The sequence below is a fragment of the Amphibalanus amphitrite genome, unplaced genomic scaffold, assembly GCF_019059575.1.
Source record: "Amphibalanus amphitrite isolate SeventyFive unplaced genomic scaffold, NRLGWU_Aamphi_draft 000121F_arrow, whole genome shotgun sequence".
In the NCBI taxonomy this organism is placed as follows: Eukaryota; Metazoa; Arthropoda; class Thecostraca; order Balanomorpha; family Balanidae; genus Amphibalanus; species Amphibalanus amphitrite.
In genome coordinates this window covers 406,932-434,640 of record NW_024881616.1, presented here as the reverse complement: position 1 = coordinate 434,640, position 27,709 = coordinate 406,932, and the positions used below count along the sequence as shown (strand labels likewise).

At 53.6% G+C, this 27,709-nt stretch overlaps 4 protein-coding genes and 3 non-coding genes across 28 annotated transcripts in view; 4 read left to right on the top strand and 3 right to left on the bottom strand.

Moving 5' to 3' along the window:
- Positions 1 to 1,368, top strand: part of LOC122381511 (mucin-1-like) — a 42,590-nt gene extending 41,222 nt beyond the window's left edge. Inside the window, exon 4 of the mRNA XM_043365770.1 lies at positions 84 to 1,368. Within this exon, the coding sequence (XP_043221705.1) occupies positions 84 to 522 (439 nt within the window). The 3' untranslated portion in view covers positions 523 to 1,368. The remainder of the gene's footprint in view (positions 1 to 83) is intronic.
- Positions 1,344 to 8,292, bottom strand: LOC122381508 (cytosol aminopeptidase-like). 5 transcript variants are annotated; one of them, XM_043365755.1, is made up of 14 exons: positions 8,079 to 8,271; positions 7,649 to 7,834; positions 7,080 to 7,132; positions 6,947 to 7,049; positions 6,641 to 6,750; positions 5,300 to 5,463; positions 4,955 to 5,126; positions 4,486 to 4,588; positions 3,843 to 4,023; positions 3,272 to 3,507; positions 3,082 to 3,187; positions 2,556 to 2,705; positions 2,174 to 2,268; positions 1,344 to 1,872 (listed from the first exon to the last, which is right to left on the bottom strand). In XM_043365755.1, the coding sequence occupies exons 1-14, from the start codon at positions 8,079 to 8,081 to the stop codon at positions 1,702 to 1,704; spliced, it is 1,833 nt and encodes a 610-aa protein (XP_043221690.1). In that variant the 5' UTR covers positions 8,082 to 8,271; the 3' UTR covers positions 1,344 to 1,701. The 5 variants fall into 5 exon arrangements, with proteins under 5 accessions (XP_043221690.1, XP_043221691.1, XP_043221689.1 ...); XM_043365756.1 differs by having other exon boundaries at positions 6,947 to 7,132; positions 7,649 to 7,734; positions 8,079 to 8,292; XM_043365754.1 differs by having other exon boundaries at positions 6,947 to 7,132.
- On the top strand, positions 4,703 to 4,774 carry Trnaw-cca. Its single transcript has one exon. It is a non-coding gene; the product is annotated as a tRNA-Trp (tRNA).
- Positions 7,634 to 16,613, top strand: LOC122381510 (cytosol aminopeptidase-like). Of its 11 annotated transcripts, none has more exons than XM_043365764.1 (12): positions 7,634 to 7,855; positions 10,981 to 11,112; positions 11,416 to 11,525; positions 11,930 to 12,093; positions 12,292 to 12,463; positions 12,987 to 13,089; positions 13,314 to 13,494; positions 13,713 to 13,948; positions 14,362 to 14,467; positions 15,092 to 15,241; positions 15,708 to 15,784; positions 16,084 to 16,613. In XM_043365764.1, the coding sequence occupies exons 2-12, from the start codon at positions 11,026 to 11,028 to the stop codon at positions 16,252 to 16,254; spliced, it is 1,557 nt and encodes a 518-aa protein (XP_043221699.1). In that variant the 5' UTR covers positions 7,634 to 7,855; positions 10,981 to 11,025; the 3' UTR covers positions 16,255 to 16,613. The 11 variants fall into 11 exon arrangements, 10 of the variants coding, with proteins under 10 accessions (XP_043221699.1, XP_043221694.1, XP_043221696.1 ...); XM_043365759.1 differs by lacking the exon at positions 15,708 to 15,784 and adding an exon at positions 15,578 to 15,657 and having other exon boundaries at positions 7,689 to 7,855; XM_043365761.1 differs by lacking the exons at positions 7,634 to 7,855; positions 15,708 to 15,784 and adding exons at positions 8,581 to 8,631; positions 15,578 to 15,657.
- On the bottom strand, positions 12,120 to 12,191 carry Trnaw-cca. Its single transcript has one exon. It is a non-coding gene; the product is annotated as a tRNA-Trp (tRNA).
- Trnaw-cca lies at positions 12,801 to 12,872 on the bottom strand. Its single transcript has one exon. It is a non-coding gene; the product is annotated as a tRNA-Trp (tRNA).
- Positions 16,614 to 17,412: 799 nt separating the features above from the next.
- The window catches only part of LOC122381503 (tyrosine-protein kinase Fer-like), a 57,847-nt gene continuing 47,550 nt past the window's right edge, over positions 17,413 to 27,709 (top strand). For 2 of the 8 annotated variants that reach the window (XM_043365749.1, XM_043365743.1), the window contains exon 1: positions 18,781 to 19,211. Coding sequence is in view for 2 of the 8 variants with exons in the window: in XM_043365740.1 (XP_043221675.1) it covers positions 23,801 to 23,850 (50 nt within the window). In the remaining 6 variants the exon portion in view is untranslated. Of the gene's footprint in view, positions 17,585 to 18,780; positions 19,212 to 23,216; positions 23,851 to 27,709 lie in introns of those variants that run through there. The other 6 variants (XM_043365744.1, XM_043365746.1, XM_043365747.1 and 3 more) reach the window with 6 other exon arrangements.

The window sequence follows — 27,709 nt, the reverse complement described above, 5'->3', positions numbered from 1 at the left end:
GTCTGACCTCTACGCTGAGCATACCGTGTCCCGTTTTACTCCGCCCCTTTTCTCCATGTCTGACCTGCCCCTGTCCGTTTCAGCGTGGACGCCGGCTGGGAGAACCCGTTCCGGCCGGGCGGAGAGCTCAGTAAGGAAGCCGATCAGATCGTGCGAGCCATCCAGTCGGGCCGACCTCTCAACGCGAGCGCAGACCTCACAGACGGTCCTCCGGCGGCTAACGGCGGCCCTCCCAGCCCGGCCGCGGGTGGAGGGGACACAGCGCCGACCGGGAACGGTCACCTCAGTCCGTCGGCCACCAACGGCGCCCCGCCGCCGGTGAAGGAGTCGGCGGTGACGGCGCGCGCGGCGGCCCCGGTCTCCGCCGAGCCGCCGCCGCCCGGTGCCACCGTGCTGGCCGCCCAGCCGACAGGAGCCGTGGAGGTACACCACTCGGTGGTCGCCTCGCCCGAGGGGGCGGGCCAGGTGGAGCGCGTGGCGCTGAAAAAGAAGCCCCGCGGCCGCTGCTGCGTCGTACAATAGTGGGTCGGGATGGATGGGATTGCAGGGAGGGAGGCAGGGAGGGGAGGGGGACGTTGGGTCGTGGACGGACGCGCCGAGCGGCTAGTCAAGTGGGGCGCGTCGTCGGCTTCGTGCAGTGAGGCCGGTCGGACGCGGCGGACCGGCGCGGTTCGCGGCGCCCTCTGTGCAGTTGCCGGCGGCAATGGGCACAGACGGGCGGCCGCCGCGCGCCGCGCCGCCGGCGGCAGAGTAGGGAAGTTGAGCTTCGAGTCCTGGCCGCCGCACGGCGCTGTGGTGGCCGGAGGTCTCTGAGCCGGCTTCTGCCGGGCGCGCTGCGCTGCTGCCTGCTGCTTCTGCGCCGACTGCAGATCTGACCTGACCTGGCGCGGGTCGGGTGCCGACCCCGGAGCAGGGCCGAGACGGCGTCCCCGGCCGCACAGAAGATGGCTATTTTGTGTACCCGTGTATTGATGTTGTGACGTGTTCCCGCCGTGCTCGCAGCCTGCCGGTGTCGCAACGCAGCCATGACAGTTTTACCGATGACTCATGAGTTCAGCTCTGTTTTTGTTCTTGAGAACCATTTTTGAGCCTTTGACAGCGTTTCGTCAGTCACCTGACCGCCTGTGATTTGACCCACAGTTCTGACGTTTGTTCTCCGGTTTTGCCTGTTCGTACTGGGTGTTGCGCTCGGTCCCGTGCGCCGGTTAGTTGGGACCGGCGCCGGGCCGCCGTTTTTGTTGTACTACGCGCCGCACTGCGAGTTGTGGCGAGTGTTCTTGGTTGGTTGCCGAGCCCTAGCGGCGGGCGGTAGGCTGACTGAGTCCCGTCAATGTCGCAGCTCGAAATATAGGAGGCAAATATTTATTACCCAGTTGTTTCACTTCGTTCGATAACACTATTGCACCTTTAAATATCACATACAAATTCGTATCAGATCAATGCGCAAGGGCATCCTCTTGATGAGGCCATACACTTCTAGGAAATGTCTCAGACTCTCAACATCACTAAATTATTGTTGGCATGCCTTAGGAAGACCGTTCCGCCAGAGGAACGAAACGCTAGGCGCTCGCACCATAAACAGCGCCCAGAAAATCCCGCGCCTCTCTCTCTCTCTCTCTCTCTCTCTCTCTCTCTCTCTCTCTCTCTCTCTCTCTCTCTCTCTCTCTCTCTCTCTCTCTCTCTCTCTCCGCCGTCTCCACGTCAGTCTGTGGCGGGCCTCTCGTCTCGACAGAGCGTCTCGGCGAACTGGAGCACGGTGCGCGTGGGCCGGCCGCTCATGCCCTTGGGCAGGTAGCGCACGTCGTCAGCAGAGTTCTCCATGGTGCCGGCAATGTCCAGGTGCAGCCAGGGCAGGTCCTCAGACACAAACTCCTGATAGAGGCGAAAAACATGACAACAGTGAGCTGAATTTGAAGTGCGATGGAAGCATGACGCGGACATTCACGGTGGATTCTTCGACGGTATCGTACCACGATGCATAGGAAGTTGAGCTTCGAGTCCATGGACAATGAGAAGCAGCCATTCACGAGACACAAACGGCGAGACAAAAGTAGAGCAAGCTATTCCAATCGATGGACACCTGCTACATTATTAAATGACATACCCATGACTTTAACGATGTCTTGGGAGCATCAAGAAGTCATGCATGCATTACTCGCACTGTTGAACTGACCCTGAGGAAGGCGGCGGCGGAGCAGGCTCCCCCAGGCCAGCACATCCCCGGACCGGCCATCGTACCGATGTTGTTCAGGTCAGCTAGCTCACAATCTGAGGACAGAGGCCAGGTCAATCAGATCACACTCTGAGGTCAGAGGTTAGGTCAGTTAGGTCACACACTCGGACCAGGGGTTGTGTAGCCACTCACGGGTCGCATAGGCCATCCCTTACACACTGATCCAGGTGTTACAGTTCTACCGAAATTGCACATCATACATGTCAAATGAAGACGTCAGTCGGTTTACGAAGCCACAAAATCAGCACGTCAGCTGGAAGATGAATTACGTCTTGAAACACCAAGCTGCAGCGGCTCTCTCTTTCAAGTCTGCCACACTCACCGGTCATGTAGTTTGTGTAGTGTCTCCAGAGCGGCATCCTCCAGACACGGTCCCCGGTGGCGGAGCCGGCGGCGCGCAGGTGGCGCCACGCGGCGGTCGAGTTGGTAAACACGCCCACGGCCGCCGAGCCCAGCGCTACCACCATGTCGTCTGGGGGAGATTGAGTAGATCCGGGTGGGATGGTGCAGCACGGAGAGGTCGCCCAGGCTGACAGACAGGGTATGGAAAGCCTGCTCAGGGCAGGCTAGGTAATAGAAAACCTGCTTAGGTCAGGTCACACAGGACATGCCTGCTGTGAACACTGGCCAGGTCAGGTCACAGAGAACCCACTAGGGGCAGAGCAGCCCAGCCCTGGCAGAGCTCGGTAGATGGCAGGTCAGCCCATAAAAGACAGGTCTGCTAGCATGCTCGGGTCAAACGATAATCCCTACCACTAATGCACGTAAGACATTCCGATTTCTCACTGGCCGAGTGCACCGTTGATCCCAGAGGGTCGAGATTGGAGAACCACCCGATCCCGACTCACATGTGAGAGTGGCCATATCGAGCATTGCCCTCGGCTTGCAGACCTGCTGGGCGTACCACATGGCGTCCACCAGGATCAGGCGGCCCTCAAAGTCGGTGTGGTCGACCTGAAAATGACGAACGGTTAGACCAGGGCGGTTAGGCGGTTAGAGTCCCTTCTGCCAGTATCGCTCTGGACTCTCTGTCCTCACCTGAATGGTCTTTCCGCTCATGGCCGTGACGACGTCGCCGGGCTTGGTGGCCCGTCCGCCGGGCATGTTCTCACAGAGCGGAATGAAGGCGCGCAGGTTGGCGGCCAGTCCGAGCCGCGCCGCCGCGTACAGCACCCCGGCCGTGCAGGCCGCACCGCCCATGTCGGCACGCATCTTGTCCATCTTGTTGGACGGCTTCAGCGAGATGCCGCCAGAGTCGAACGTCACCCCCTTGCCTGCAGCGACGGTGCGGGTAGACATAATTGCACGGTGTGGATTCCATGCAATGGACGGACGATATAAATAAAAATATCGTCAGTGCGGGAAAATTCATAAAAAACTTACTACAGGCGATGCTTATTTGCAGACTACCAGTCACGCCAAAGCTACATGACCATTACCCACCTAACGAGTCGATGCTCCCAATCAAATCAGCGACTCCGTGAACCCCCGTGATCTCTAGAATCTCATATGCAGCTTTAAACGTCTCTTGTAACCCCATACGACCATCCCTGATCTCCTGTGACCTCCCGTGACCTCCCCGATGACCTTCCCGGTGACCCCGTCTGACCTACTATGGCGAGCGGCGCCGAGTCGGACGCCGCTCCCGAGTAGCTGAGCTCCAGCAGCCGGGGCGGCTCCACAGAGCCACGCGCCACGCTCAGGAAGGCGCCCATGTTGTTCTGTCGGATCCAGGCCTCGTCTCGGATGGTCACCTCGACCGGCAGGCCGGCCATCGTCTCAGAAACGCGCTGAGGGATGCGAGGTTGTTAATTGTTAGTTCAATACAGTGTTATGCTGTTCAACTCGAACACGCCGTCATTTACATTTTACTGTATGCTAAACACACCATGCAGATAAACGACTGAAGGGACGCGGTTTATCATCACCGGAATCAGTCAGTCCCGTGACCCGTGAGTCATTATTTCATCCCACGACGATGAGACACGAACTCATCGTGAGTCGCAAGGTAATCCCCGTGCGTCGTCAACTCATCCCGTGAGTTGCCCGTGAGTTGTCGGCTTATTCCAAAAAACGTCAGCTCCCCTTCACGAGTCGTTGAGCTCCCTCTCGTAAGAAGCGGCTTCCCTCCTTCCGTGAGTCGCTTCCCCCAGTGACCGGTGACCCGACTGGCCCCGTATTTTACTGACCCTGTGGCCCGACAGCCCCCGTTCCCGTGACCCGACCGACCCCGTTCGCGTGACCCGACTGACCTGACAGAAGAGTGTGGGCGTCAGGTGGTTGGCCGGCATCTCCATCAGAGTGCGCGCCAGGTTCTGGCCGGCCGCCCGATGCACGCCGCGCCTCCACGGCTCGCTGTCGGCACCACGCGCCCCGTCAGGGTACAGAGACGGACGAACGGGGACAGAGACGGAACAACGACACACGGAGGACCCCACCGCCCGACAACACGGATCACGAAACACCAACGACTCCGTGGCGCAACGGTAGCGCGTCTGACTCCAGATCAGAAGGTTGCGTGTTCAAATCACGTCGGGGTCACGAAACATTTATTCTTCGGACCCTGGGAATCGTATGCATCAGTCTCGCCATAATTTCATCTACCCACCGTGCTTGCCCAATTTCCCCATCATTCAGTACGCTACGAATAACCCATTAATATTCCTAAAGCACTGTGCCCGCCGGCTTCCCCGTGACGCCGTCCCTACAGATCAATATCACCTGTCTCCATCGGTGCAGCTGAGTTCCACGGACTTCTGTCGGCTCTTCTCGGCCTTGAGCTCGTCGTAGGCCCACAGCGCCAGGTGAGCGCCCTCGGCACTGGCCTCCGGCTCACCAGCCGGCTCCACGGTCACGTGACTGCAGCGCACTTCTCGCAGCGCCCGCACGCCCCCTGCGGCACAGCGGCCCCGTCAGAGGGAGGGGGAGGGGGCGGAGTACCGCACAGGTGCGCCTCGCCGTGGGAATATCTCCTGAATAATATCCGTCACCCGAATCCGTGGCGCAACGGTGTGTTCAAATCAAGTCGAGGTCACGGTGTTTTCGGGTCGGGTCGGGGTCACTCACCGGCCACGGCTGTGCGGACGTTCTCCCGCCCGGCGTGCACGTCCTCGGCGTGGTCCACGTCCTGTCGGTGGCGGTCTCCGAGACCGACCACGGCCACGGCGGGGAACTCGGGCGTGAGGCCAAACAGCAGCCGGGACTCGGACAGCTTCCCCGTCACTGAGGCGCTGGGGGCAAGTAGTCGATCGTCTGAACACGTCAATCATGGGGATTAAATACTACCGAAGCGAGCTCTGTGAGCATCAGTTCGAACGAGGCTGTGCTTAATTTACACATCTCCCGACACCAAAACAAAATATGTTGGTTCGTCTCCGACACAATCGCGACGACCCAGGCGTCGGCGGGACCAAAGGTTCTCGCTCAGGCCTGTCGTTTGTTACTTGATTGGACGAAAAATGCAGTTTAACACTGTCCGATCAGAGTTCGCCCAGCGCTACTGAGTGGCTGGCGCTACGTCAGCCAGCGATAAACGTCAGCTAATGTTGCACGCATACCGACCGGCGACCCTTGACGAGCATTCAGAGTCGAGAGTGCAGAGCCGAATACGGCCAATGATATACACAACGGGCTATTTTTAGACACAGCACGACGGTGAAATCGACACAAGGTGGCATATCGAACACCAGAATAGCTAGTTACTACTCACAAGGCAGCGTAACAGCACATGCAACGACGTTTGATCACAACACTGTTACGAGCTTATTACCTGTAGTGCAGCTAAAACGCAATGACAATGCGAGACGTCCGTTAGTAATTGGACGATAACTTCGCCTCAGATCACCGAGATGAAGAGCTACTTTGCGGCGAGTTATACGCCCGAGGAACCCTGTAGGTAACCACCTCTTCCCGTTAAAGGGACACTCCCACCTTAACATTAGTTTTGAGTTGAGATAGCCAAATTGGTGGCCATGGCCTGCAAATACCGGTTTGGGCACTCACAACATCGACAAATGCTTTAATTCGGAGATATGGAATTTCAAACTTGCAGTTTTCGGATTCTAAGGGGCTAGTGCATTGGTATGCCCCCTTAGAATTTGTGACGTCAGCGGAGATCTAACGATTTTTAAATCTTTTACTAAAACGTTTGGTAGCACGCGGTGGTATATGCTGTTTTGCGCGCAACAAATGCCGCACTTTCAAATAAAGTCGCTAGGAACAGCGGAGATCCCAAAAAGTAAACAAAAGTAAAAGTCTAATATCTTGAAAACCGGTGAATATTTTTCGATGAAATTTGGTAGATATTCGTTTTCGCTCTTTCTGAACCGAGCGACATCACTTTCGTGCCAATTCATTAACTTTTTTGAAGGTGGGAGGGTCCCTTTAATCCCTCTCCTTGAACCTTACCACTGAAGGAGCTCGTCGAGCCGGCCGCCCGTCTTTTTGTTGAACTTCCCGGCCTCCTCGGTTAGCGTGTACTTGTCACCGTCCTTGTACACGCCCAGCACCAGGCCATGCTGATATGGAAAATACAAATAATATAATATCATGAAAGCCAATGAGATGAACATTTATCGAATATCGGCATAACCGGTGCGGGCCATTGCGGGGGATAGCGCCGATAGCGGACAGCGGTTGTTGCTTGTTTGAATTGATAACAACAGTGTGCTGTTGCCACAAACCTCAATTTAATACTTTGTTATAAGAACTAACCTTTTCAGTTGCAGCAGTGGATGACAGCCGGACACCTGCCTGGTGACAAAACTTCAGAAGGCCACTCGGGACTCTGTGCCGAATCAGGAGCATCTTATTGGTGAATCCCGAATGGGTGAATCTAAGCCAGTAAGAGCCGACTTGAATGCCGATCCAGTGTCGGGTACGCGTGCCTTGGTGCAACACCTGACAAATACGAAATAAGAGACGGGCGTTGCGCATTATCAAGTGTCGATGCGACGTGCCTGGATCACGTAACACACAGTACGACAATAACAGAGCACGGTGACAGGTAAAGGTCAGCCGGAGAACGAGCCGACACCGGCGGTTGCAGTTAGCTACTAGCTACTAGCAGTCAAGATTACTGACTAGCAGTTAGCACCAAGGCCCTAAAACGTTAGCACGGTAAACCCGCGTGAGGAGCGGACGGTAGCTACGAAGAGAAGACAGACGGGTGGAAGACGGGCGTAACAAACGGACTGTCGCAACAAGGTAGGTACGGACAAAGACATAACTTCTTTGCATTTCGCATTAATGCAACTTGCAACTTGCAAGACCAAGTAACGATGCTAACATACCTCCTAACGCTCTCCCGAAGAAGCGGTCAGAAGAAGACGCAGAAGCTGAAGCGACAAGCGCAAGGCCATCTATAGACAAGCGGACACGGCACCACAGCAGCGCGGTCAGAGCCAAACAGCGCACCGTCCGAGCCGACTGCACCTCGCGCAGCTCCGGGGACCGTGCTGTCAACCAGCGTCCGGGGCCGCAGCGGGGCCGCGGCGGCGACTCTGAAAACAGCCACCCGTTCAAGGCCAGCGGGGCCCGACCCGGCGCGCGCTGCTGCATCGTGATTCGTGCAAAGGGATCCGGCCGTCCATCCAGCAGAGTCTGCAGAGAGGCATCAACAAGGCAAGGCCCGGTCAGCCAACAACTCTCTGCTCTTGGATAACAAACAGCATGGGCAGGGTGACAGGGTCACGATCCGATCATAAATATGCAACTTGTAGTGCCGACACAGGCTAAATGAAAAGTCCAAAATACTCGCAGAAATTGAGAAGGTATGGTATGGGCATTGGTAAATGGTATTATACGTTCAGTGAGGTATTTATAGCACCTATTGCTCAATGCTCACCATTCATAGCACGGTGTCACTCCTTGATTCTTGTCACCGTAACATGTCCCCGCTCCTGTTCTAGCCGCAAAAGCTAAATCCGTGTTTTTATTTACCTTGGTTTGCTAAATCGAAATCAAATCAAAATCGAAATGGCCGGTGACAAGTCCGGCGTCTGCTAACCATTATCAGTTATCACTCTATCACTTGCTCTATCACTGCGACTTTGCACGAGGCGCGCAACTATTAATTTTTGGTAGCCTTAACTTTGGTTCATTGGTTACAAAAGCTACGCGTTAAAGACAGTTACATACACCTGGTCTCTGTTCAAAACGAGCTATTTCTGCTGGTGCTAGATAATCCAAAAAATTATTTTGAATAAAATACTTGCTTTAAAGAGCAGAAAATATTAGAATATTGAATAAAAGGTCATATAAAAACAAAAACTGTTATCTGATCCCTTTATTTCCAGAATGATTATAAATCGACACGCCTGGTTGGCCGATTCGATGCCGATTCGGTTAGACGCCGGCCAAGCTAAAGAACACGTGGTGTTCATATTTGCACGGATATTGTGAAGGGGAGAGGGGTGGTTTTCCATTTGTTTTTCGCTGGTGTTTGCTGTGAGATAAATTATTTTTAGTGGAATATTTCCGATATGTGTTAACTTTTGAATGTTTATTTTTTAATGGCTATAAGCTATTCAATGTGCATAATAGCAAAATCTTGTAAGCCTGAGTTTGAATTTCTCCTAGCACAAGCTTTTGTCCATTCCAATTTATTGGTGATAAATATTTTGGAGAACATTTAAGCTTACAATAAGCCCACCCCATGATTACCTTGTATACCTATAGGTTAAACCTAAAAAATTCCTATCAAAAGACAAAGTTTCTATTCCAATTCATGGTCAGATTATGCTTCTTTATGCTTGAAAAATAAAGCTGTTACAAAAATGTTGAAATACATCATTATTTTTATATTCAATAAATTAAAGTTATGATATTCCCACTACACCAAATAAGTTCACCTAACGCCCTTCGAGCATAATTAACCGTTACATACATATGAAGTGCAGCATGATTACAACAAAAATGAAGCAAGATTTCATGAACTACTTGTGAATTTGAATATCTTAAAGGTACTGTGCCAGCTTTCTTGGACCGTATGGAGTTAATGGCCCAGATAAGGAGAACCGGATTTTTAGAACTTATCCATACCTTCAAAACTCATGGAAACGTCTTAAATTCTTCAAATTTTGAGTACCCCAGTGCGAAATTCGCCCCGACGGGTTGTCGGTCGTACCCCAACCACATTTCACACCACTATGAACAATAAATGCACACACTGAAATCGCTATTACCGATATGCTCATCCAATCAAGTTTCGATAAACCCGTTCATCATCATCTCCTGCGGTTTCGAACACGCCTGTTAGGTGGCTTCTGATGCTCGTCGAGGTCGGAATTTCCAAATACGCGTGGTGCGTCGGGCCGCGCGCTCTGACTTCGGCCAAGAAAAATGCGTCAGCTGATCATTGTCATTTCTGCCACTTGCGTGTGGTGAAATGGGGTCATAACTTATAAGACGGCTTTTTCATATAAATTATTTTACATAAAATCATATTTCAAACCATAAATAATGTTCGACAGCCAAATAAAAGAAACAATACAAAACGGGCTTACAGTTTAAGGCTCGACATTGTGTTGTCTACGATTAGACAGCTGATAACTCATTCCCGTACGTCGTATGGTCGTAACACTATAATGACCTTTGCTTATTGTCACAAGTGCGCCGCATTCGCGATTGTTGCCCGACGCCTGTTTGCAGGTGAGCCCACTACAGTTGTTATACATATCTAAAAACCGAAAAACTTTTAGGCGAAAAAGGCACTATTCCAGGCCCATTTTTGATTTTTGTTGCGATATTAGGTAAAAACAGAAGCTTCTTATCCTAGGAAAAATAATATGGGAAATCTTTCAAAGGTGGCACACTACCTTTAAGGAACAAAACATAACTTAGCCTAAGCTAACCTAACCTAACCTGACCTAATAACCAATTACTTACTGACTATGGGCCTGTTCCAGCGCCTCCAGTAGAAATTCTTGACTGGAGGCTTTACCAGAGGTTTCACTGGAGGCGCTGGAACGCAATCTGGAGATTTCTGGAGATTGGCGTCACAGATACCAAAAGAATAAGGATTTTCTCTCTTGAAACACAAAATTTGTTTTCAATTTTAGCAAGAAAGATAAACAAAATTATAGCAATGTGATTTTCTTTACATTTAAGTTGTAAAATTATCAGTCCAAACTCCAAAGTCCTTTGTTTACATTCGTGATTGTCACATGTGCGCCATAATTGTAGACCAGAGCCTCCAGAGAAATTTGGACCTCCCAACTCTCTGGAGGCTACTGGAGGTTTCTGGAGCTTTGGCGAGAGCTTTCTGGAGCTTTCTGGAGGCGCTGGAACGCTCTCTGGAGGATTCTAGAGCTTTCTGGAGCTTTCTGGAGGTTTCTGGAGGCGCTGGAACAGGCCCAATGACAAGCTACTAATCCTACAACTTACCCACTTACTTACCTTCAACCTACAATCCTACTAATGTCAATGTGCATTCTAATTCTCTGCAACCTTTCATCTCAATTCTGCCATATTTTAGTGCAGTTTCAACTACAATCTTATCAAACATAACTGGTGCATGACAATATTGCATGCCAATGTAGCTCCTCTGATCAAATACTGTGAAAACTTATAAGTGACCTTTGAAAGTATACCATATGTTGGTGTTTGAAGTTCACTTGTATGAAGTTTGCCAGAAAAATGACATGGCTGATGAGCAGTGAAATTTAAGCTATTACATAATAGCACTTATGACAAATTAGTTTTGTTTGGTTAGGTATAGCTCATCATTTTGACTGAGCCCTAATCAGTTTCAGGATCAGTTTTACAAGACAATAATAATACCTTAAGTGTCAATGATGTTTCTGCTTCGTCTGAAAGCCCAACCTGGGCTATGCCAACAAATGATGGCTCGACTGTCTTCCACTGCAGCTAATGCGAAGGTAAGTTATAAATTCTTGCATTCAAAGTGATCTTTTCAACATTTTTCTCTTTTTTTCTGCAGAAGTGACTCTTTTTCAGTTATAAGCTTTGGAGGTATGGAAAGTGCCTTGTATTGTAAGTGTGACAGTTCCCTTCACTACAGAATAATTGCTCAAACCTAGTCTAAATCTATGCTTGGACTCAATTTTACATAAGTTGAAACTTAAAGCTGTAGTACTTGTTGGTTGCTTCACAAGTGTTGTAATTACTAACCAGGTACCTGTGTTTAGTGGTATTGAGCTGTTTATTATTTTCCATATCAGCATGGCCTGGTGCTGGGAGTCTACAAAGACGGTGACAAGTACACGCTAACCGAGGAGGCCGGGAAGTTCAACAAAAAGACCGGCGGCCGGCTGGATGAAATGCTACAGTGGTGCGTGCCGCAAAAATATCAAATCCCCATCGGGGCCAGCCATGCCACGGAGGCGGCTTATTGTTCGTTGCGACCCATGTCGTGTTATCGCTGTGGTTTGACGTCTATCTTGAAATTGAACGAAATATTAACCCCGCGTTCGATGTCACTCGGACGACGAAGATTCTACGTCGTCCGGCCAATCACGTTCAAGGTCAGCGGGGGCTCGGCTGTGGTTATGGAACGTGATTTGGCCGGACGGCGTAGAATCTTCGTTGTCCGTGAGACATCGAACGCGGGGTAAAGTTCGTTCATTTCAACTGGGCTGGTTCTCGTAATAACTAGTGTTATGTTTGTTTCAGGATGTTCATTTGCAGTCTTTATTTTTCGTGATTCCCGCTACTCAATGTTTGCCTGCGTTTCAGCGCCTCAGTGACAGGGAAGCTGTCCGAGTCCCGGCTCCTGTTCGGTCTGACGCCCGAGTTCCCCGCCGTGGCCGTGGTCGGTCTCGGAGACCGCCACCGACAGGACGTGGACCACGCCGAGGACGTGCACGCCGGGCGGGAGAACGTCCGCACGGCCGTGGCCGGTGAGTAACCCGACCCGAAAACACCGTGACCCCGACGTGATTTGAACACGCAACCTTCTGATCTGGAGTCAGACGCGCTACCGTTGCGCCACGGAGTCGAGTGACGGGTATCTTACGGGAGATATTCCCACGGTGAGGCGCACCTGTGAGGTAGGTAGGACGGTCCCCCCTCCCCCTGACGGGGCCGCTGTGCCGCAGGCGGCGTGCGGGCGCTGCGAGAAGTGCGCTGCAGTCACGTGACCGTGGAGCCGGCCGGGGAGCCGGAGGCCAGTGCCGAGGGCGCTCACCTGGCGCTGTGGGCCTACGACGAGCTCAAGGCCGAGAAGAGCCGGCAGAAGACCGTGGAACTCAGCTGCACCGATGGAGACAGGTGAGACGGGGGAGGGAGAGCGCGGGGCGTGACCTGTGTGACGAGCAGTTATAAGTCAGTGCAGGTATGTGGTTAAAACCCAACTGACTGGTATCGTGGTGAATGTCAATTATATTTTGGATGGAGGCAACTGAAACCGACCCGCCCAGCTGCATGTTGTCCCTGGTATGCACTTGGAGTTTATCGACCGTGTATGCATCATTTAGAGACCTTCGACATGTCACGAATGTTAACAAAATATGGACCTGCAAGTGCGCTGCAGGCGAGGTCGTCAGGTTGTAGTGGAATATGGCTGCCTATAATTGATAAACTCCAACCTAGCCTCAGAAAAGTTTCGTGACCCCGACGTGATTTGAACACGCAACCTTCTGATCTGGAGTCAGACGCGCTACCGTTGCGCCACGGAGTCGTTGGTGTTTCGTGATCCGTGCTGTCGGACCCTGGGGTCCTCCGTGTGTCGTTGTCCCGTCTCTGTCCCCGTTCTCTGGGCTCTGTACCCTGACGGGGCGCGTGGTGCCGACAGCGAGCCGTGGGGGCGCGGCGTGCACCGGGCGGCCGGCCAGAACCTGGCGCGCACTCTGATGGAGATGCCGGCCAACCACCTGACGCCCACACTCTTCTGCCAGGTCAGCCGGGTCACGGGAACGGGGGCGGTCGGGTCAGGGTGACGTGTCATCGGAAGTCAGTCGGGTCACCGATCTTGGGGTCAGCTGGGTCAAGGGTCACGGTGGCGGGCTGGTGACTCACGCATTGCAACTGTCCGTGCGCCTTCTTCTAGTGACGTGTTTCCTTTGAATGGCAGATAACTGTGTGTCTAACCACGCATGATCCCTTATCCTGTTGCCAACAGCGCGTTTCTGAGACGATGGCCGGCCTGCCGGTCGAGGTGACCGTCCGAGACGAGGCCTGGATCCGACAGAACAACATGGGCGCCTTCCTGAGCGTGGCGCGTGGCTCTGTAGAGCCGCCCCGGCTGCTGGAGCTCAGCTACTCGGGAGCGGCGTCCGACTCGGCGCCGCTCGCCATAGTAGGTCAGACGGGGTCACCGGGAGGTCATAGGGAGGTCACGGTAGGCGTCATTTGCTGAGGTCAGAGAAGGCGTAAAAAATGCACATGACAATATGTTAGAGGCTGCTTGGGTTCACGGGGTCACTTATTTTGTTGGGAGCACCGTATACTGATCATGACATTTTTTTTTCTTGAATCGTCCGTCACACCGTACATTTATGTATCCGCACCGTCGCTGCAGGCAAGGGCGTGACGTTCGACTCTGGCGGCATCTCGCTGAAGCCGTCCAACAAGATGGACAAGATGCGTGCCGACATGGGCGGTGCGGCCTGCACGGCCGGGGTGCTGTACGCGGCGGCGCGGCTCGGACTGGCCGCCAACCTGCGCGCCTTCATTCCGCTCTGTGAGAACATGCCCGGCGGACGGGCCACCAAGCCCGGAGACGTCGTCACGGCCATGAGCGGGAAGACCATTCAGGTGGGTGTGTTTCTGCTGGGCGAACAGCATACTACTTACTGCCTTTCTGTGATGGAGGGAGAAGTTCTGTGGTGCTTAGACACTGATTAGTAACTATGCTGTCTTTTTTATGCCTTTTTTCGTAGAAATATTCATATTTTGGCGTGTGAAGTATAGGAAAGTAAGGCTGCTAATTTAGCTAAACACGGTCCCAAGAACTCTGTAGATCTCTGCAAAGTACGGCCTGTGTACCCTCATATTTAATTGTAAGTTTGAATATGATGATATGTGGGCCGGTGTTAACCGTTTCGAGCTGTTATACTGTTGCATTGGCTGCCCGTGGTGGCTGTATGATTTACACTCGGTGCCGTTTAAGTCATCCCGTCTGAGCCCTGTTCTTGAGACGCTGATTTTGTGCCCCACCCTACCGACAGGTGGACAATACAGACGCCGAGGGCCGTCTGATCCTGGTGGACGCCATGTGGTACGCCCAGCAGGTCTGCAGGCCGAGAGCCATGCTCGATATGGCCACGCTCACAGGTAACTGAGAGTCTATTGGTGATGCCGTATTTAAAGAAGGAAGGCTCATTGTTTCGGTATAATTCTGTCAGTTCAGTTTTTTTTTTTGTTGGGTTAGGCCCTTTCGGTCCAATTAGACCATTTCAGAGCCGGAGGGATGATAGGAATTAGGGGGAGACATTGGTCTGGGCAGGCATCCTAGTGAGTCACCGGGGCTGAGCCCATCCCGAAGGACAGGCCGACCAGCCCCAAGGTACTCACTGCACCCGGCTACGGGGTGCGCTCCCTCGGGAGCAGCGATGCCGCTCCAAGGGAGCAGCCCGCATGAGATAAAGTTGCCTGTCCAGCCCGGAGGGGGTTGCGGCGTGGAGGAGAAGGATTTCCGTGTCCTGAGGATAGAAGCATGGAACGGTGATGTCAGTTCAGTTGCTTTTATCCCGTAAAATAACTGTTCAATGAAATTGCAGGTGTTGGAAGTATTCTGCAAGAAAGTTCATGTTTTTTCTTCATTTGTGCGCCGTGTAATTTTATCCGTACTGCCGAATGACCGTGATGAAGATGTCCAGCGTTTAACCCCATCCCACCGTCTCTCATCAGCCGGCCTGTGCCCGCTCACCGCTCAGTTTCTCACTCGTTCACTTCCAGGAGCGATGGCGGTGGCGCTGGGCTCGGGGGCCGTGGGCGTGTTTACCAACTCGACCGCCGCGTGGCGCCACCTGCGCGCCGCCGGCTCCGTAACCGGGGACCGCGTCTGGAGGATGCCGCTCTGGAGACACTACACTAAATCGATGACGAGTGAGTGCTGTCGCTGATCTTACCAACTGTTTGAGTATATCGCCTGTGCGTGTCTTTTTCTTCCCTCGTGGACGTGAAACATTCCCCAAGAACTTTGATAAACGAGAGGTAAATTCGGTCGAACGATTCATAACATCGATCATGAATCCGTAAAAAATAGTATTTTTCACAGTACCATTCTTACCTCGCCAAATGTATCATCTATGACCATATATTTCGGTTTATTGCTAAGATGGTGCGTCCCTTGTATGTTTTACCGTGTTGTGTGCTAACATCCCCCACTCTGTCATCCCCTCTTCCCTCCCGCGGCCGGCCGTATCACCTCTCTCCACACAGAAGCGCCGCTGGCCGACTTCAACAACCAGAGCTCGGCGCGGCCGGCGGGCGGCTCCTGCACGGCCGCCGCCTTCCTGCGGGTGAGTCTGACCGCTGACCGGGCGTCTGACCGGGTGTGTCCCTCCCCCAGAGTGTGACCTGGCCGACCTGAACAACATTGGCGGCGCCACCGGCGGCGGATCGTGCACGGCCGCCGCCTTCCTCAAGGTCCGTCCTATCGGCGGTCGGGGTGGGGGAAGGGGACTGGAGAAGGGAGGGAACAGGCATGCTCAGCGTACAGAGTGTACTGATGTTGAGACCCGACTACTTACTGCGTGTTTTTGTTGTAGATATTGCTGGTTGATGTGAGGTGCAGTAATTGCACTATTTATATAGTTTTTTTTAGACGCCCATAGTATAGTCTACTATACTACATTTTACTGTGAAAACCTTGCGTTTATTGAGCATTCGTTTCTCCTTCATGCTTCTCCTAAGCTCACCCATTTGTTGTATCTGTTGTCCACCAGGAGTTTGTATCCGAGGACCTGGCGTGGCTGCACCTGGACATTGCCGGCACCATGGAGAACTCTGCTGACGACGTGCCCTACCTGCCCAAGGGCATGAGCGGCCGGCCCACGCGCACCGTGCTCAAGTTCGCCGAGACGCTCTGTCGAGACGAGAGGCCCGCCACAGACTGAAACGGAACGGGCGGAGGGAAGATAGGGGGATGTTGATCGCTGAGGCATTTGTACGGAGAGTCATGAACGTGTTTTATATCGTGGAACAGTCTGAAGACTCCTATGCTACGTTCACTTTATCTCTGCCGCGAACTGAGTAGTGAATATCGACTGGTCTCGAGAATTAAAGTGAGAGTTGCGGAAGATTTGTGTTTTGATGACGATGTTTGCGGTCTTTCCTTGGGCGTGAGCTTTTGTTACAGTTGTGTGATGTGGGTCGGTTACCAACTGAGGGACTAAGAATCTGACACATGCTGTTTATGTAGTGACGAGGGATGCTCAACAGGTACCTGACAGACAATACAATGTTGTGTATCTGATCCTGAACAACTTTGGTATGTACTATCACATTCACTATGTATGGAGCATGGAAGCGAATCATTCACGGAACCGAGGGCAGATTGCCTAGTCTTACCGGGCGGAAGTGGCAGCTTTGCATTTGCCACATCATTCCGCCGTCATTTCTGGGTGCGCGCGCGGGTGGGATTCGTGTCGGTTTTTACACCGTAGTGCGTAGCGATCCGTAAGAGTCGTAATGCCTACCCGTCGTCCAAATCCGGGGATGAATTATCGCATCGCAAGGATGCATCAACATTCAGCTAATTATAAACAAATAAACACAGTTATCAGATGCATAAAACGTATGGCGATGGCGTCCTTCCATGTTTTAATGCACCAATTTTTCATGTCTTGTAGTTTTTCGCGATTTAAAAAAGAATTGCGCGCAGGGTGTGCGAGGACCTTTTGACGAATAGGCAAAACTGAGAGCAAGATTCAGGAAGCAGTAAAAAATGTTATTTGAAAAAGTTAAGTGACTTTTACGCAGCTGTGCTTATTTTCATTGAAACAAGTTTCTGGCTTGCGCTTTGGCCGTTTGTCCAGCTGTCACTCTATAGGTATACTACTATACATATAAGTAAAGTAATCTTGGGTATAACGTGCTGTCATTGAGTAATTAAGACAAAATATGTATTTAGTGGTCATGTTCTACAATTGATTGTAGCACGCGCGCAGCTGTTGTAAACCATTATTATACATTTGTAGCGCAAACAAGGCTGGCTAAAGCCTCCAAGTCACGTGACATATTTCACGCTTAGAGAAATGTGATAGAGCCTAGTCACGTGATATTTGAGACAACGCTATTTTGTAAACACATGTTTATGCTAAAGACCTACGGTGGTTTCGGTATTTCGGTGAGAGCTGGCGGGTTTTTCAAGCATTTTTATCATTTTGTTCTTGACTTCCTAATATGAATATTTTCTGGAGATCTGTTCCGCACGTCTAGGACCCAGTAAGTCGCTGCTTTATATTTGACCCGTCGCAATACACCTGTTGCAATGGCCCTGCATGCCAAGTGCCAGGGTTGGGGTCGTTGTCATTGTAAAATTCTGATTCGGTCAAATAAATGTGCCTACACTTATGCTATGCTATATGGTACGAGACTCAACATTTGCATGTGAACTGTGCTGTGCATAGGTATTGTGAAACCTAAATGATAATTAGAATTTTTTGCAGCTCATACCATAGTCACTAGTTTATCTCAGGTAAATAGATACCGGTAAATGTCAAGTTTAAGTCCTAAGAAGATTTCATTGATAAATTTTTCATATTTTTACATTATTTGACATCCTGAATCCAAAAATGATACTCATATGTCTCGCAAATAAAAGAAAAAAACATAATCAAACCTAGATAGATAGATAGATCAAACCTAGATAGATACCTACCTACTGTTCACGTAATTGTCGGAACTAACAAGTAACAAATCACATTTACGGAAATGAATGTTAAGGGAGAAGTTCCCTCAACTTTTGTTGGTAGGCGGAACACTCAACTCACTGATTACAGTTCATGAACAAAAATAGGACTGGAAATCTGCATCTTGAAGTTATATATAGTAGCCCCGGGAAAGTTTTTCCAATATTTTGTGAGATTTGTCTCGACGATAATCCCTAAATAAAAGAACAGTTGAATTTGTTCAGGCTTGGCTCATGCCAGAGGTCACATCCACCGGCAGTTCCAGAAAGAGTGAACATTTAAGGTCATTGCTGTTCAAGTGTAGGTAGTGAAAAATTGATGAAGTTTTTTTTTTGTTTTTCCTTATAAGACAAACAACTTTATTATCTTGAAAAGCCTGTTTCAAGAACAAAGTGCACAGTTACCCATGAGAAAGCAAAATCCATGCTTTGAGAAATTCTACAATCTTTTTTTTGGAACTGTTGCTATCCTGCAGCATCTCAAAACCCTTTTCCATCTCAATCCAAGTTCTGAATGCAAGTGGGAGGTGGTTAACACCAATGCTGTCCTCCTTTATGTCCGGGCGGGGAGTGGGAGACGGGGCCGGGCCGGGTTCCGGCGGCGCGGGCGCCCCCCCCCCCGCCCCCCGGGGATCGCCCGGCTAAAACGGTCACCGCTCACCGGTGGGGGCGGGGGGGGATGCTGACGCCGCCTGGAAGCCGCCCAAGACACGTCCGCCGGCGCCGCTGCAGTGCTGCCGCAGTGCCGCGGTCGGAGGTGACACGGGCTCCCCGTCACGGCGGTATCGGTACCGATCGCCGCGGAACTGCTCAGTCAGTGGTTTTACTGACCTCTGCTGGCTACCGCTTAGACCTCTTCATCTACCAGTCGCTGATAAAAGCTTTGGCTTCTGAAAGCTGACCCTGACGGTCACTCCTGAGGGCTGCCATTCTTGATCGGTGCTGAGAGCCGTCGCTCCCTTGAGCTACCTTCCTGGACCGCGGCGAAGCGTGTCGGCTCACCGCTGGGAAAGACGTCCCGGTTTGGGAGACGGCAGTCCCGGCTCAGGAGACGGCTGTCCCTCTCGTCGCTAGGAGTTGGTTCGGCTAACTGGTCATATTTGATCGGCGGTGATCAGAGGATATCCCGGAAAACATCTTGCTGCTCAGCGCACCAAAACGGTGGGTATAAAGAACGGTTAGGTGAGTGACCGGCTTAGCTGCTGCGTTGATAGTTTTCAGTAATTGACCGCGTTTGACGCCCGTGGATGTAGCAAGGATTGGTGAGCAGTGTAAGTGAGGTAGTTGAATGCGTTTGTGTTCGATACTTCAATCGTAACCACATGACATGCGCACGTTTTCTTATCATCGAGCTAGAGAAACAACTAATGCTCTTTGATCCTCCATTTTGCTTCAAAGGGACGGTAGGTAGTTGAATTCGTACGAATGTCTGTTGAAAACCGCCTGCTTTTTGCACAAGTCGTCACATTCGTCATCCCCCGCTGTCTGTCGCCCGTTTCTCTGCTCCGTCCGCCGGTCCGTCAGCGGGGCGTGGTCAGGTGAGGGGGGCGGGGTCTGTCCGGCGGCTGGCCCGGTGCCTCCGCCGCCTCTGCCGCCGCTGCCAACACACCCCGGGAGCCCGCCCTCTCCTGTCCGGTCCCACCGCGCCCCGCCGGCCGGCCGGCCGGGCCAGGTACTCCGTCAGAGCTGTCGGAACCGACCCTGGGTCAGGTCAGGAGCTCGGGAGTGCGGGATGGACGGGACCGCTCACCGCTGATAGGTCTGGAAAGGTCACTGGTTGTGACAGGAATTGTGGGGCGATGTCGTGATGCTTAGTCTGCGGTCAGCTCACTGGCAATATTAGTAATATTGTGGCCGCTGGCGCTACCTCGTAATAACTTGTGTCTTGTAACGTGATGAGCCGACTGTTGGGATGGGACTGATACGCTCCATCGACCAAGCTTGTCGTACCAATTCTCATCAAGAATATGTTGTTCCTCTGCTTGAAGGCGCTTTATGAATGCGGCTGGAGGGATTTCACGCAACTCAAAACAGCGTGGGAACCGAAAAAGTATTTGGTCGCCATAATGGTGTTTTGTCATGCATCATTAGTTCGCAGTTAGTTCTCTCCATGGCTAGGAATGTCTCGCTGTGGTGTATGTTGTAAAAAGTAGCCAACTTCTCTTGCCCGTCTCATTGGATGCCCGTGAGCCTGTCCAGTCAGTCGGCTCTCAGCCCGTCCCCAATAGGACCCGTTCCTGTGGACCGTTTGATTCTATGACCTCACATTCCGATCTGTAGCGGAATGTCACCGAAGTTTGTGGGTATTGTGAGTCGGCGAGCCTGAGCGTGACTCTGCAGCTCACGCGGCACGACTCCCGCTCACGCTCGATCCGCTATCGAGTCCAAATGTGACGTGAGGCCGCTCCATTGGTTCCTGCCGCGTCGGGAGCTGGTGATCCTGTCGCTTTATCCTTCGGTTTCTATTCTAGTGTTGCCTTGCCTTCCTGATGTGTTCCACCCACCCTGCTGGGCAAGGCCCTATACTGCTGGGTGGGCGGACTGCTACTCGCATGTAACAACATGTCTGATCGTTGGGAACAGGTGCAGGACCGCCCAGACGTGCAGCCGTCCGGATCAGCGTGTTGGCAACTTCCTACTGATCTCAGAGGCCTGGTAGCTTGTCAGGCCAAGGTAGAAGACTCCCAGCCAGACTTTTTGTCGAGCCGTCTGCCTGCTGCCAGCTTCTTCCTCAGGTTCTGGGGCGTCTCCCAGTCTGTTCAGTTTGTGTCTGTTGTCCAACCGTCGGCTACGGTTGCAGCGTCCGTTTTAGTCAGACGGACCAGTCACTCGGCATTCTGCCGCGTTTCCGGACGGCGTCTGGCCGCCATCCGGTCTGGTCGTGGACATCCCATTCATTTCATGTCGCCGACGGCCCTCCCTCCTGGACCAGCCCCTCCCCCGACCGCTGCGGGCGCCCACCCCTGCGGAGGCGGCGGCGGCGGCCACCGGGGGCACGCGCGGCTCGTGACCGTGACGCCGCGCCGACGCGTCGACAGTCACGTTCCGTCGCGTCACGCGGCTGCCGGCCAAAATAACGCCCCGCAAACCGTGTTCCGTGACGCCCCCGCCGCCCCCAATTGGCTGAATTTGCCCCAATTGACGGCAGTTGGGTGCTAACGGCACGGCGCTGAAACGGAGGACTCAGTGTGCCGCCGGCGGGTCGGTGGAACTGGAGACGGTGTCCTGGTCTGTGGGGATAGTGTCCTGGTCTGTGGAGACGGTGTCCTGGTCTGCTGGGTTTGTAGGAGTGGTATCCTTTTATTTGTCCTGAAGTTTGTCTGTAGCGCAAAGATGGTGTCCTGGTCTGTTGGGACGGTATCAGTTTCGGTGTGTCTGTGAAGCTCAGACGGCGTCTTTCTCGGGAGTCCGGTGAAGGAACGGTGTTGTGGTCAACTGCCCTGAAGGCTGAGTGTTGGTGGCCTGACCGTCTCTGCGATGTTGATCTGTTGTTACGATACGATATCAGGACTCCCGGATGGATTCCTTCAATTGGCCCCCGCCAACTGTTTAGGAATACCTAAGGGTGTCGAAAAGGAAGGCACTGGCATCAGTCTGTCTTTGAATCAAGCTGTTATTGACGTTGCATGTTCGCTCGCAGACAGGCATTGGCCGGTTGTACCCAATGACGAACTACTGTGGAAACAAACCATATTGACTTAAGCGTGGCCGGCTTGTTGTTCCTCTCTCCATCATCTCAAACCGTCTCTCACTGTGCCTCGTGTGCCGTGAGGCTGCGATATATCCGGGGTGAAGAGCCCCCGTGAGAGGACCTTTTGTCGGCCGAAATCCGCCAATACCACCAGTGACTGTCCAGATCTGACCTTCCCAGCTGTATTCAGCCGGTGTCACGACCCGTCCGCCTCCACCGGCGCTCACCGTTCGCCGACGCCGGGTGATTCCGCCGGTCGGGCGGCGGATCGGCGGGCTAATTTTGGCGCCTGACGCGGCTCCATTCAGGAGCGGACGCCGCCGTGTCGCCACCCGCGGCCGGCGGCGAGTGGGTTGGAGGGAGGTGCGGGACGAGTCGGTGGACAGTCAGTCGTCCGATTGGCCGCCATCCAACTGTCCCCGGCACGTGGTTGGCGGACCAGCCAGACCACACGTCTATCTCCCGGGCAGGACCAAAGCCAGTCTGTACCAGACTGGACTGCAACCGGTCGGTCTCCCAAGCCAGGTGAGACCAGACCCGGCCCGTAGCTGAGTCTGACACAATATGTATCCCTTAAAAACCCTCCACAGCCTGTGTCCCAATCAAAGTCCGGCCCATTTCCCAGCTAGGACACACCCGATCCCCTAGATGCTCGACCTAATCCCTTCCACCGCAACCCCTCTCCAGTCGATTCTCAGCACACGCCATGAGCCCGCACCGGCAGTCGGTTCTTTCACCGGACCACTCCCAGACAATCTGTCCAGGTTTTGTCTCCCCGCTGAGCTCAATCGACCCCACCGGATGCTGTCAGCCTCTGTGACGAAGTTGGCTGAAGTCCATCGCGTGTCCGGTGACCCGTTGGATTAACTTTGGCAATAATCCATTGGATTTGACTGTCGGTGTATCGTCCAGCAAATACTGGGCTCTTCGCGGTAGACTCATGACACGTCGGCGAATTGAGCCCAGAAGCTTCAGACCGATGCCCACCAACGTTGCTCCAATTCACTGCACTTTTATGCCTTCAATCCTGATACAAGCTGGCCCGATATCTTGATTACAATCGGCCTGATGGCGTGCGCTCATAGACCGCTCATTTGGATGGCGGGTGTCGACGTTCAGAACCGCTCGAGTCGGGAGCGGCTCCGCTCAGTCGGCCGTCTCTTGCCCCCAGCGCCGCCGTCGGCCGCCCCACCCTTCCGGTGGCCGATCTGTTTGATTAGGGTGGGCGGCGGCGGAGGCGGAGGCGGCGGAGCGCGCATGGAAACCGCCCCCGCCCCCGCCCTCCCCCGCTCCGACCGTCTGCACCGCGGCTCCGCTCCGCCCCGCGACAGCTGCTGAAGCGGTGTCTCCACTTTACAACGACTCGATGCGAAACTGCGGAGGGCGGCGGCGGCTATTGTTCAGCACGGGGCGGCGAGTTTGGCCAGTTTCCAGCGGCCGGGGCGGCTGTCGGCGTGGCGCGGGGACCCCTGGTCAGTGGCCGGCTGCCAGTGGCCGCCCTCCGCCGTCCGCCGCAGCTGACAGTCGCTGTCACTTTGTGTGACGCCGAGCCGTGACGGTACGCCGCCGCGGGGGTATTGTGGCGGTCCAGTCGGTGTCGCCGTGCCCCGGAACGCTGTGGTGTGGTCGGCGCTGCCGTTCTGGTGAGAGAGTGAAGGCGGTGACGGGAGACTCGGGGGTGTGGACTTCTGTGTATCTGCGTGTTTCTGTGTGTTTTCTGTGTGTAGAGACACGTCAAGGTGGTGATTTCACTTATGCGAGCCGGATAGCCTGGTAGGGTGGCTGGATCCGACTCTAAGCAAATCCTGTGGAAGTCTCTAAGGCTGGACGGAGAGAAGTGAAACCCATCTGAATGATCTGTGACTTGACTTACGTGACTGACTAAGATGATGTTCTTCATCTGGCATCCAGGGTTCGTGTGCACTTCATTTCATCGTGAGACGTTCAAACAAGACTAACTTATAACCCAGACTTACCTATCTGTCATATTTTGTGTCCATTTTTGTCGATGTGAATTTTCCCTAGCCGTATGGCTCTCTGTGGCTAACGAGTGTGGACAATGGAGCACCTGCAACTACTAAGTGGAACGATCAACTCCGCCTGGGAGAGGTGAGTTATTCCGGCTGACTCACTAAGTTTGAATGATCTCACTGAGTCCATTGAGAGACTGAGTGCTGTAGTTGAGCCGGGGAGCAGCTCATTGGGTGTTGAGCATTCATATCGGCAGTTTTTTTCTTTTTGTTCCCGGTAGTATCGGGTATGTATGAAGGCCCATTTTCAAATCCTTCTGCTATCACAGTGCTCTAATTGACATGGTTAGTTTGACCTGGGGAGGTTGTCTTGAAAAGCCACCCTCGGGTGACCAGCACTACCAATGACTAATAGCCGTGCCACAGGATGATGTGGCTAGACAGTAGACAGTCGAGTTTTATGGACATGAGGTACTTACTGTCGATCGATTTGCTGACATGACAATGGTTGGGACTTGGGAAGTACGCAGCGAATGCTGGTGATCAAAGGCTTTATTTGCGGCATCTTCAATAGCATTAATGCAACATTTATCGTTTGTTCTATGCAACGAATGTTCAAGTGGGATAGGTACATAAAGTTCCCCTCATTCCCATAGTATGGAAGGAGGATCAGTCACAAACTGGACTTGACGTTACCAAAATATTTTTGCAAGTGGTATGGACTGTCAGTTTATTGTCTTATAATAAGTGTCAGTCACTTTCATTATTTGTTGAAGTTCTTAATTGGCCCATAGACTCTGAAGCTACGGCACAGTAAAACAGCTTCGCTTTTGGAATCCTACTATCCTCATTTTTTCTGTTCGTGACAATGCACAGCCTATAGTCCACCGTACCTACCTTGGGCCGTAGTGCCGTGCCGCGGTGCGGCCCTCTGCCGGGCTGGCCGAGGCCTTCTGCCGGCCGGTCCGGCGGCGCGCGCGCCCGGCCCTGAGTCACCAGCTGGTCCCGAGCCGGACGCCGGCGGCCGACGCACTATGGGTCCGATGCAGGAATTAGCACGCCAAAAATAATAACTGCCCTTTAATGGCTGCTTTTACACCAGAGATGAAAGCCAGAACATCCGAAATGGATTTTGCGTGATTTCTAAACATGTAGGTACCGTGTGACCTGTGATATGTGACGTGTGTACCTATATAGTAGTGCTGGACGTTTTTATGTCTACCGTTTTCAGGGTTCAGGCTCTGACAGACAAAATGTCAGCTGAGTCCAAGTTTGGTTTCTTGACAGAAAGCTATCTTCATTGCGATGAGCGGCTATCCATTTTTCCTTTAACTTGTTAAGCAGCTTTCCCAGTGCTCGAGTGTCATCAGTCGTCAATTGAGCATTCAAAATACGAGCAATGCTAGCTGAAAAATCCTCTACTTGAACCGGCCCTACACCATCTGGACTGGTCAAGACGATGTCAAGAATGGCTTTGTAAGCAATACACATTGCTTATCTGCCTGTTTTGCTAGTGATGGAACGACAAGAATATACGTGCGCTCGCTACAATCGTCAAGCTCACTACCCCGGCCACGTGGGTACAGTGGGCCGGGCACGCGGTCAAACCGCCTGAGGGCCAAGTCGCCAGACTAGTGCTGGAATGTCCGGAATTCGGACCGCTAACCCGAAAGAACTGCCTTTTTTTGCAAAGCCATCAGTTATGAGTTTCTGTCATATATGTCTATAAAACATTAGTCGTATCCACCAATACCCTGGTCTTTTTGCCTTTGTGACCCTGTGTAATGTACCCGTGATGCCAGCGGCAGCGCTACCGCCAACACCCGTTCTATCCCCCGACAGCCGTCTGCCACCCGGCCGTGGTGGTCCAACTATTGCATTTACTTTACTTTGGCATCCGGTGGACAGGGAATGCATCACCTTTGGGCACACACGGTTGGGTCGCGCACCCTCGTGGGTTGCGGTGTGCATTACACCGTCTTAATTGCAAGTTACGTTATTATTACATTTACGTTACGTTAATGTTTAAACTCCGTGACTCATTCATTATCTCCGTCTTTCGTCTCTCGTCTCGAATGTCTCTCTCTGCCAAACAAGATAAAGATTTCTGCTCCGTTATTATTTATATAAAACAAGTATAACGCCAAAGAATGAAACAAGACTGCTCGGGAATGTACGTCTACGGGAAATTGCGTCGCCTCAGAATAAACGCGCAGATTAGCCTAACATACCCTAACACGCGCAATCTACACATTTACTTTACCTTGCTCCTAGCCTAGCTAGGGAGGCGGGGTGAGCACAAAGCCCCATCCTCCGGGTCAGCGGGACACCTACCTCGAGCGAAGCCACCACACGAGAGCCCCGATCGGCCGGCGCTCACGCGTTATAACCCAGCTCGAGGCGGGAGTCGGAACGGTCAGCCCGCCCGAGGTGAAAGCCAGCCTCGCGTTCCGACGCGGCGCCCGTCGACCAGGAAAACCTATTCCTACAGGCGCGGGCTTTACATAAATACCCCCTTCTCCGCAAGGTGGGTTAAATCCCCTTACTTCCGGGGAGGGGGTCTTTAGTAAAGCCTTACAGTCGACAGATTTGGACGTTCCGAAAAAATGCACCGACCGCGATAACACATGTAGCAGGGATACGGAGCAGCCTTCAAGCGGAGCAACAGCAAGTCATACACACATTAGACATATTTACAGACATCGGACATTTACACAGACATTCAGGTGCATGAGGGTGGCAGCGTTCGGCCACCCCTGGGGCGGCATTCCCCGGTCTGTAGCAGCGGGCAGCAGTGGGGCGGCAGACTACTGCGCTTGCCGCTTGCGATGTAGCGTGGGCCGCTGCAGTGGGGCGGCAGCAGACAGCAGGCAGCCGGCAGGAGCTTCGGGCCGCGGCAGGCGGGCTGCTGGCAGCGGGCAAACAGCCTGCAGAGGGCAGGCAGCCGGCAGCGGGCGGCAGCAGATAGCAGGCAGCCGGTTCGGGCCGCAGTAGGCGGGCTGCTGGCAGCGGGCAGGCAGGCGGCAGCGGGCAGCAGCAGACAGTAGGCAGGCAGCCGCCAGCAGCTTCGGGCCGCAGCAGGCGGGCTGCTGGAAGCGGGCAAGCATCCGGCAGCTGGCGGCAGCAGACAGCAAGCAGCCGGCAGCGGGCAGGCAGCAGACAGCGGGCAGCAGCAGACAGCAGGCAGGCAGCCGGCAGCAGCTTCGGGCCGCAGCAGACGGGCTGCTGGCAGCGGGCAAGCAGCCGGCAGAGGGCAGACAGCCGGCAGCGGGCAGCAGCAGACAGCAGGCAGGCGGCATGCAGCTGCCGGGCTGCCGGCAGCGGGCAGGCAGGTCGGCAGCGGGCAGGCAGCCGGCATCGGGCGGCAGCAGACAGCAGGCAGCCGGCAGCGGGCCCGGACCGCAGCAGTGGGCGGCGGAGCCCGGGCTGCAGCAGCAGATCGCCATAGTGGGGCGCAGCGGTGGGTGGCAACGCTTGGCTGCCACCGCAGGGGGCAGCGCCCGGTCGGGCGCAGCAGCTCCTTTCCTTGATCCGCCTCTGTTGGCGGCGCCCAGGCTGATTCAGCAGCAGGCCGCCCGCAGCGCCACCTGTAGTCGTAGACTCGTAGGGTCTTCCACCACCGGCGGCGGCCTCGGCTGGTGACGCCCTCTTGGTCGCGCCGTCTGCTGCCACTTGGTGGCGCTAGCAGCGACGCTCTCTCGGCGAGCGCCCTCTTGGTCGCGCCGTCTACTGCCACTTGGTGGCGCTAGCAGCGACGCTCTCTCGGCGAGCGCCCTCTTGGTCGCGCCGTCTGCTGCCACTTGGTGGCGCTAGCAGCGACGCTCTCTCTCGCTCGCTTCAGGCGGCGGACGGCAGGCGGCGCCCGTGGCGACGACGCTCGGTACTCCGGCGGCGGCGTCCTTGGCTGGTGACGCTCTCATGGTCGCGCCGACTGCTGCCACTAGGTGGCGCTAGCGACGGCGCTCTCTCGGCGACACCTCCTCTCTCCTTGCGGCGCG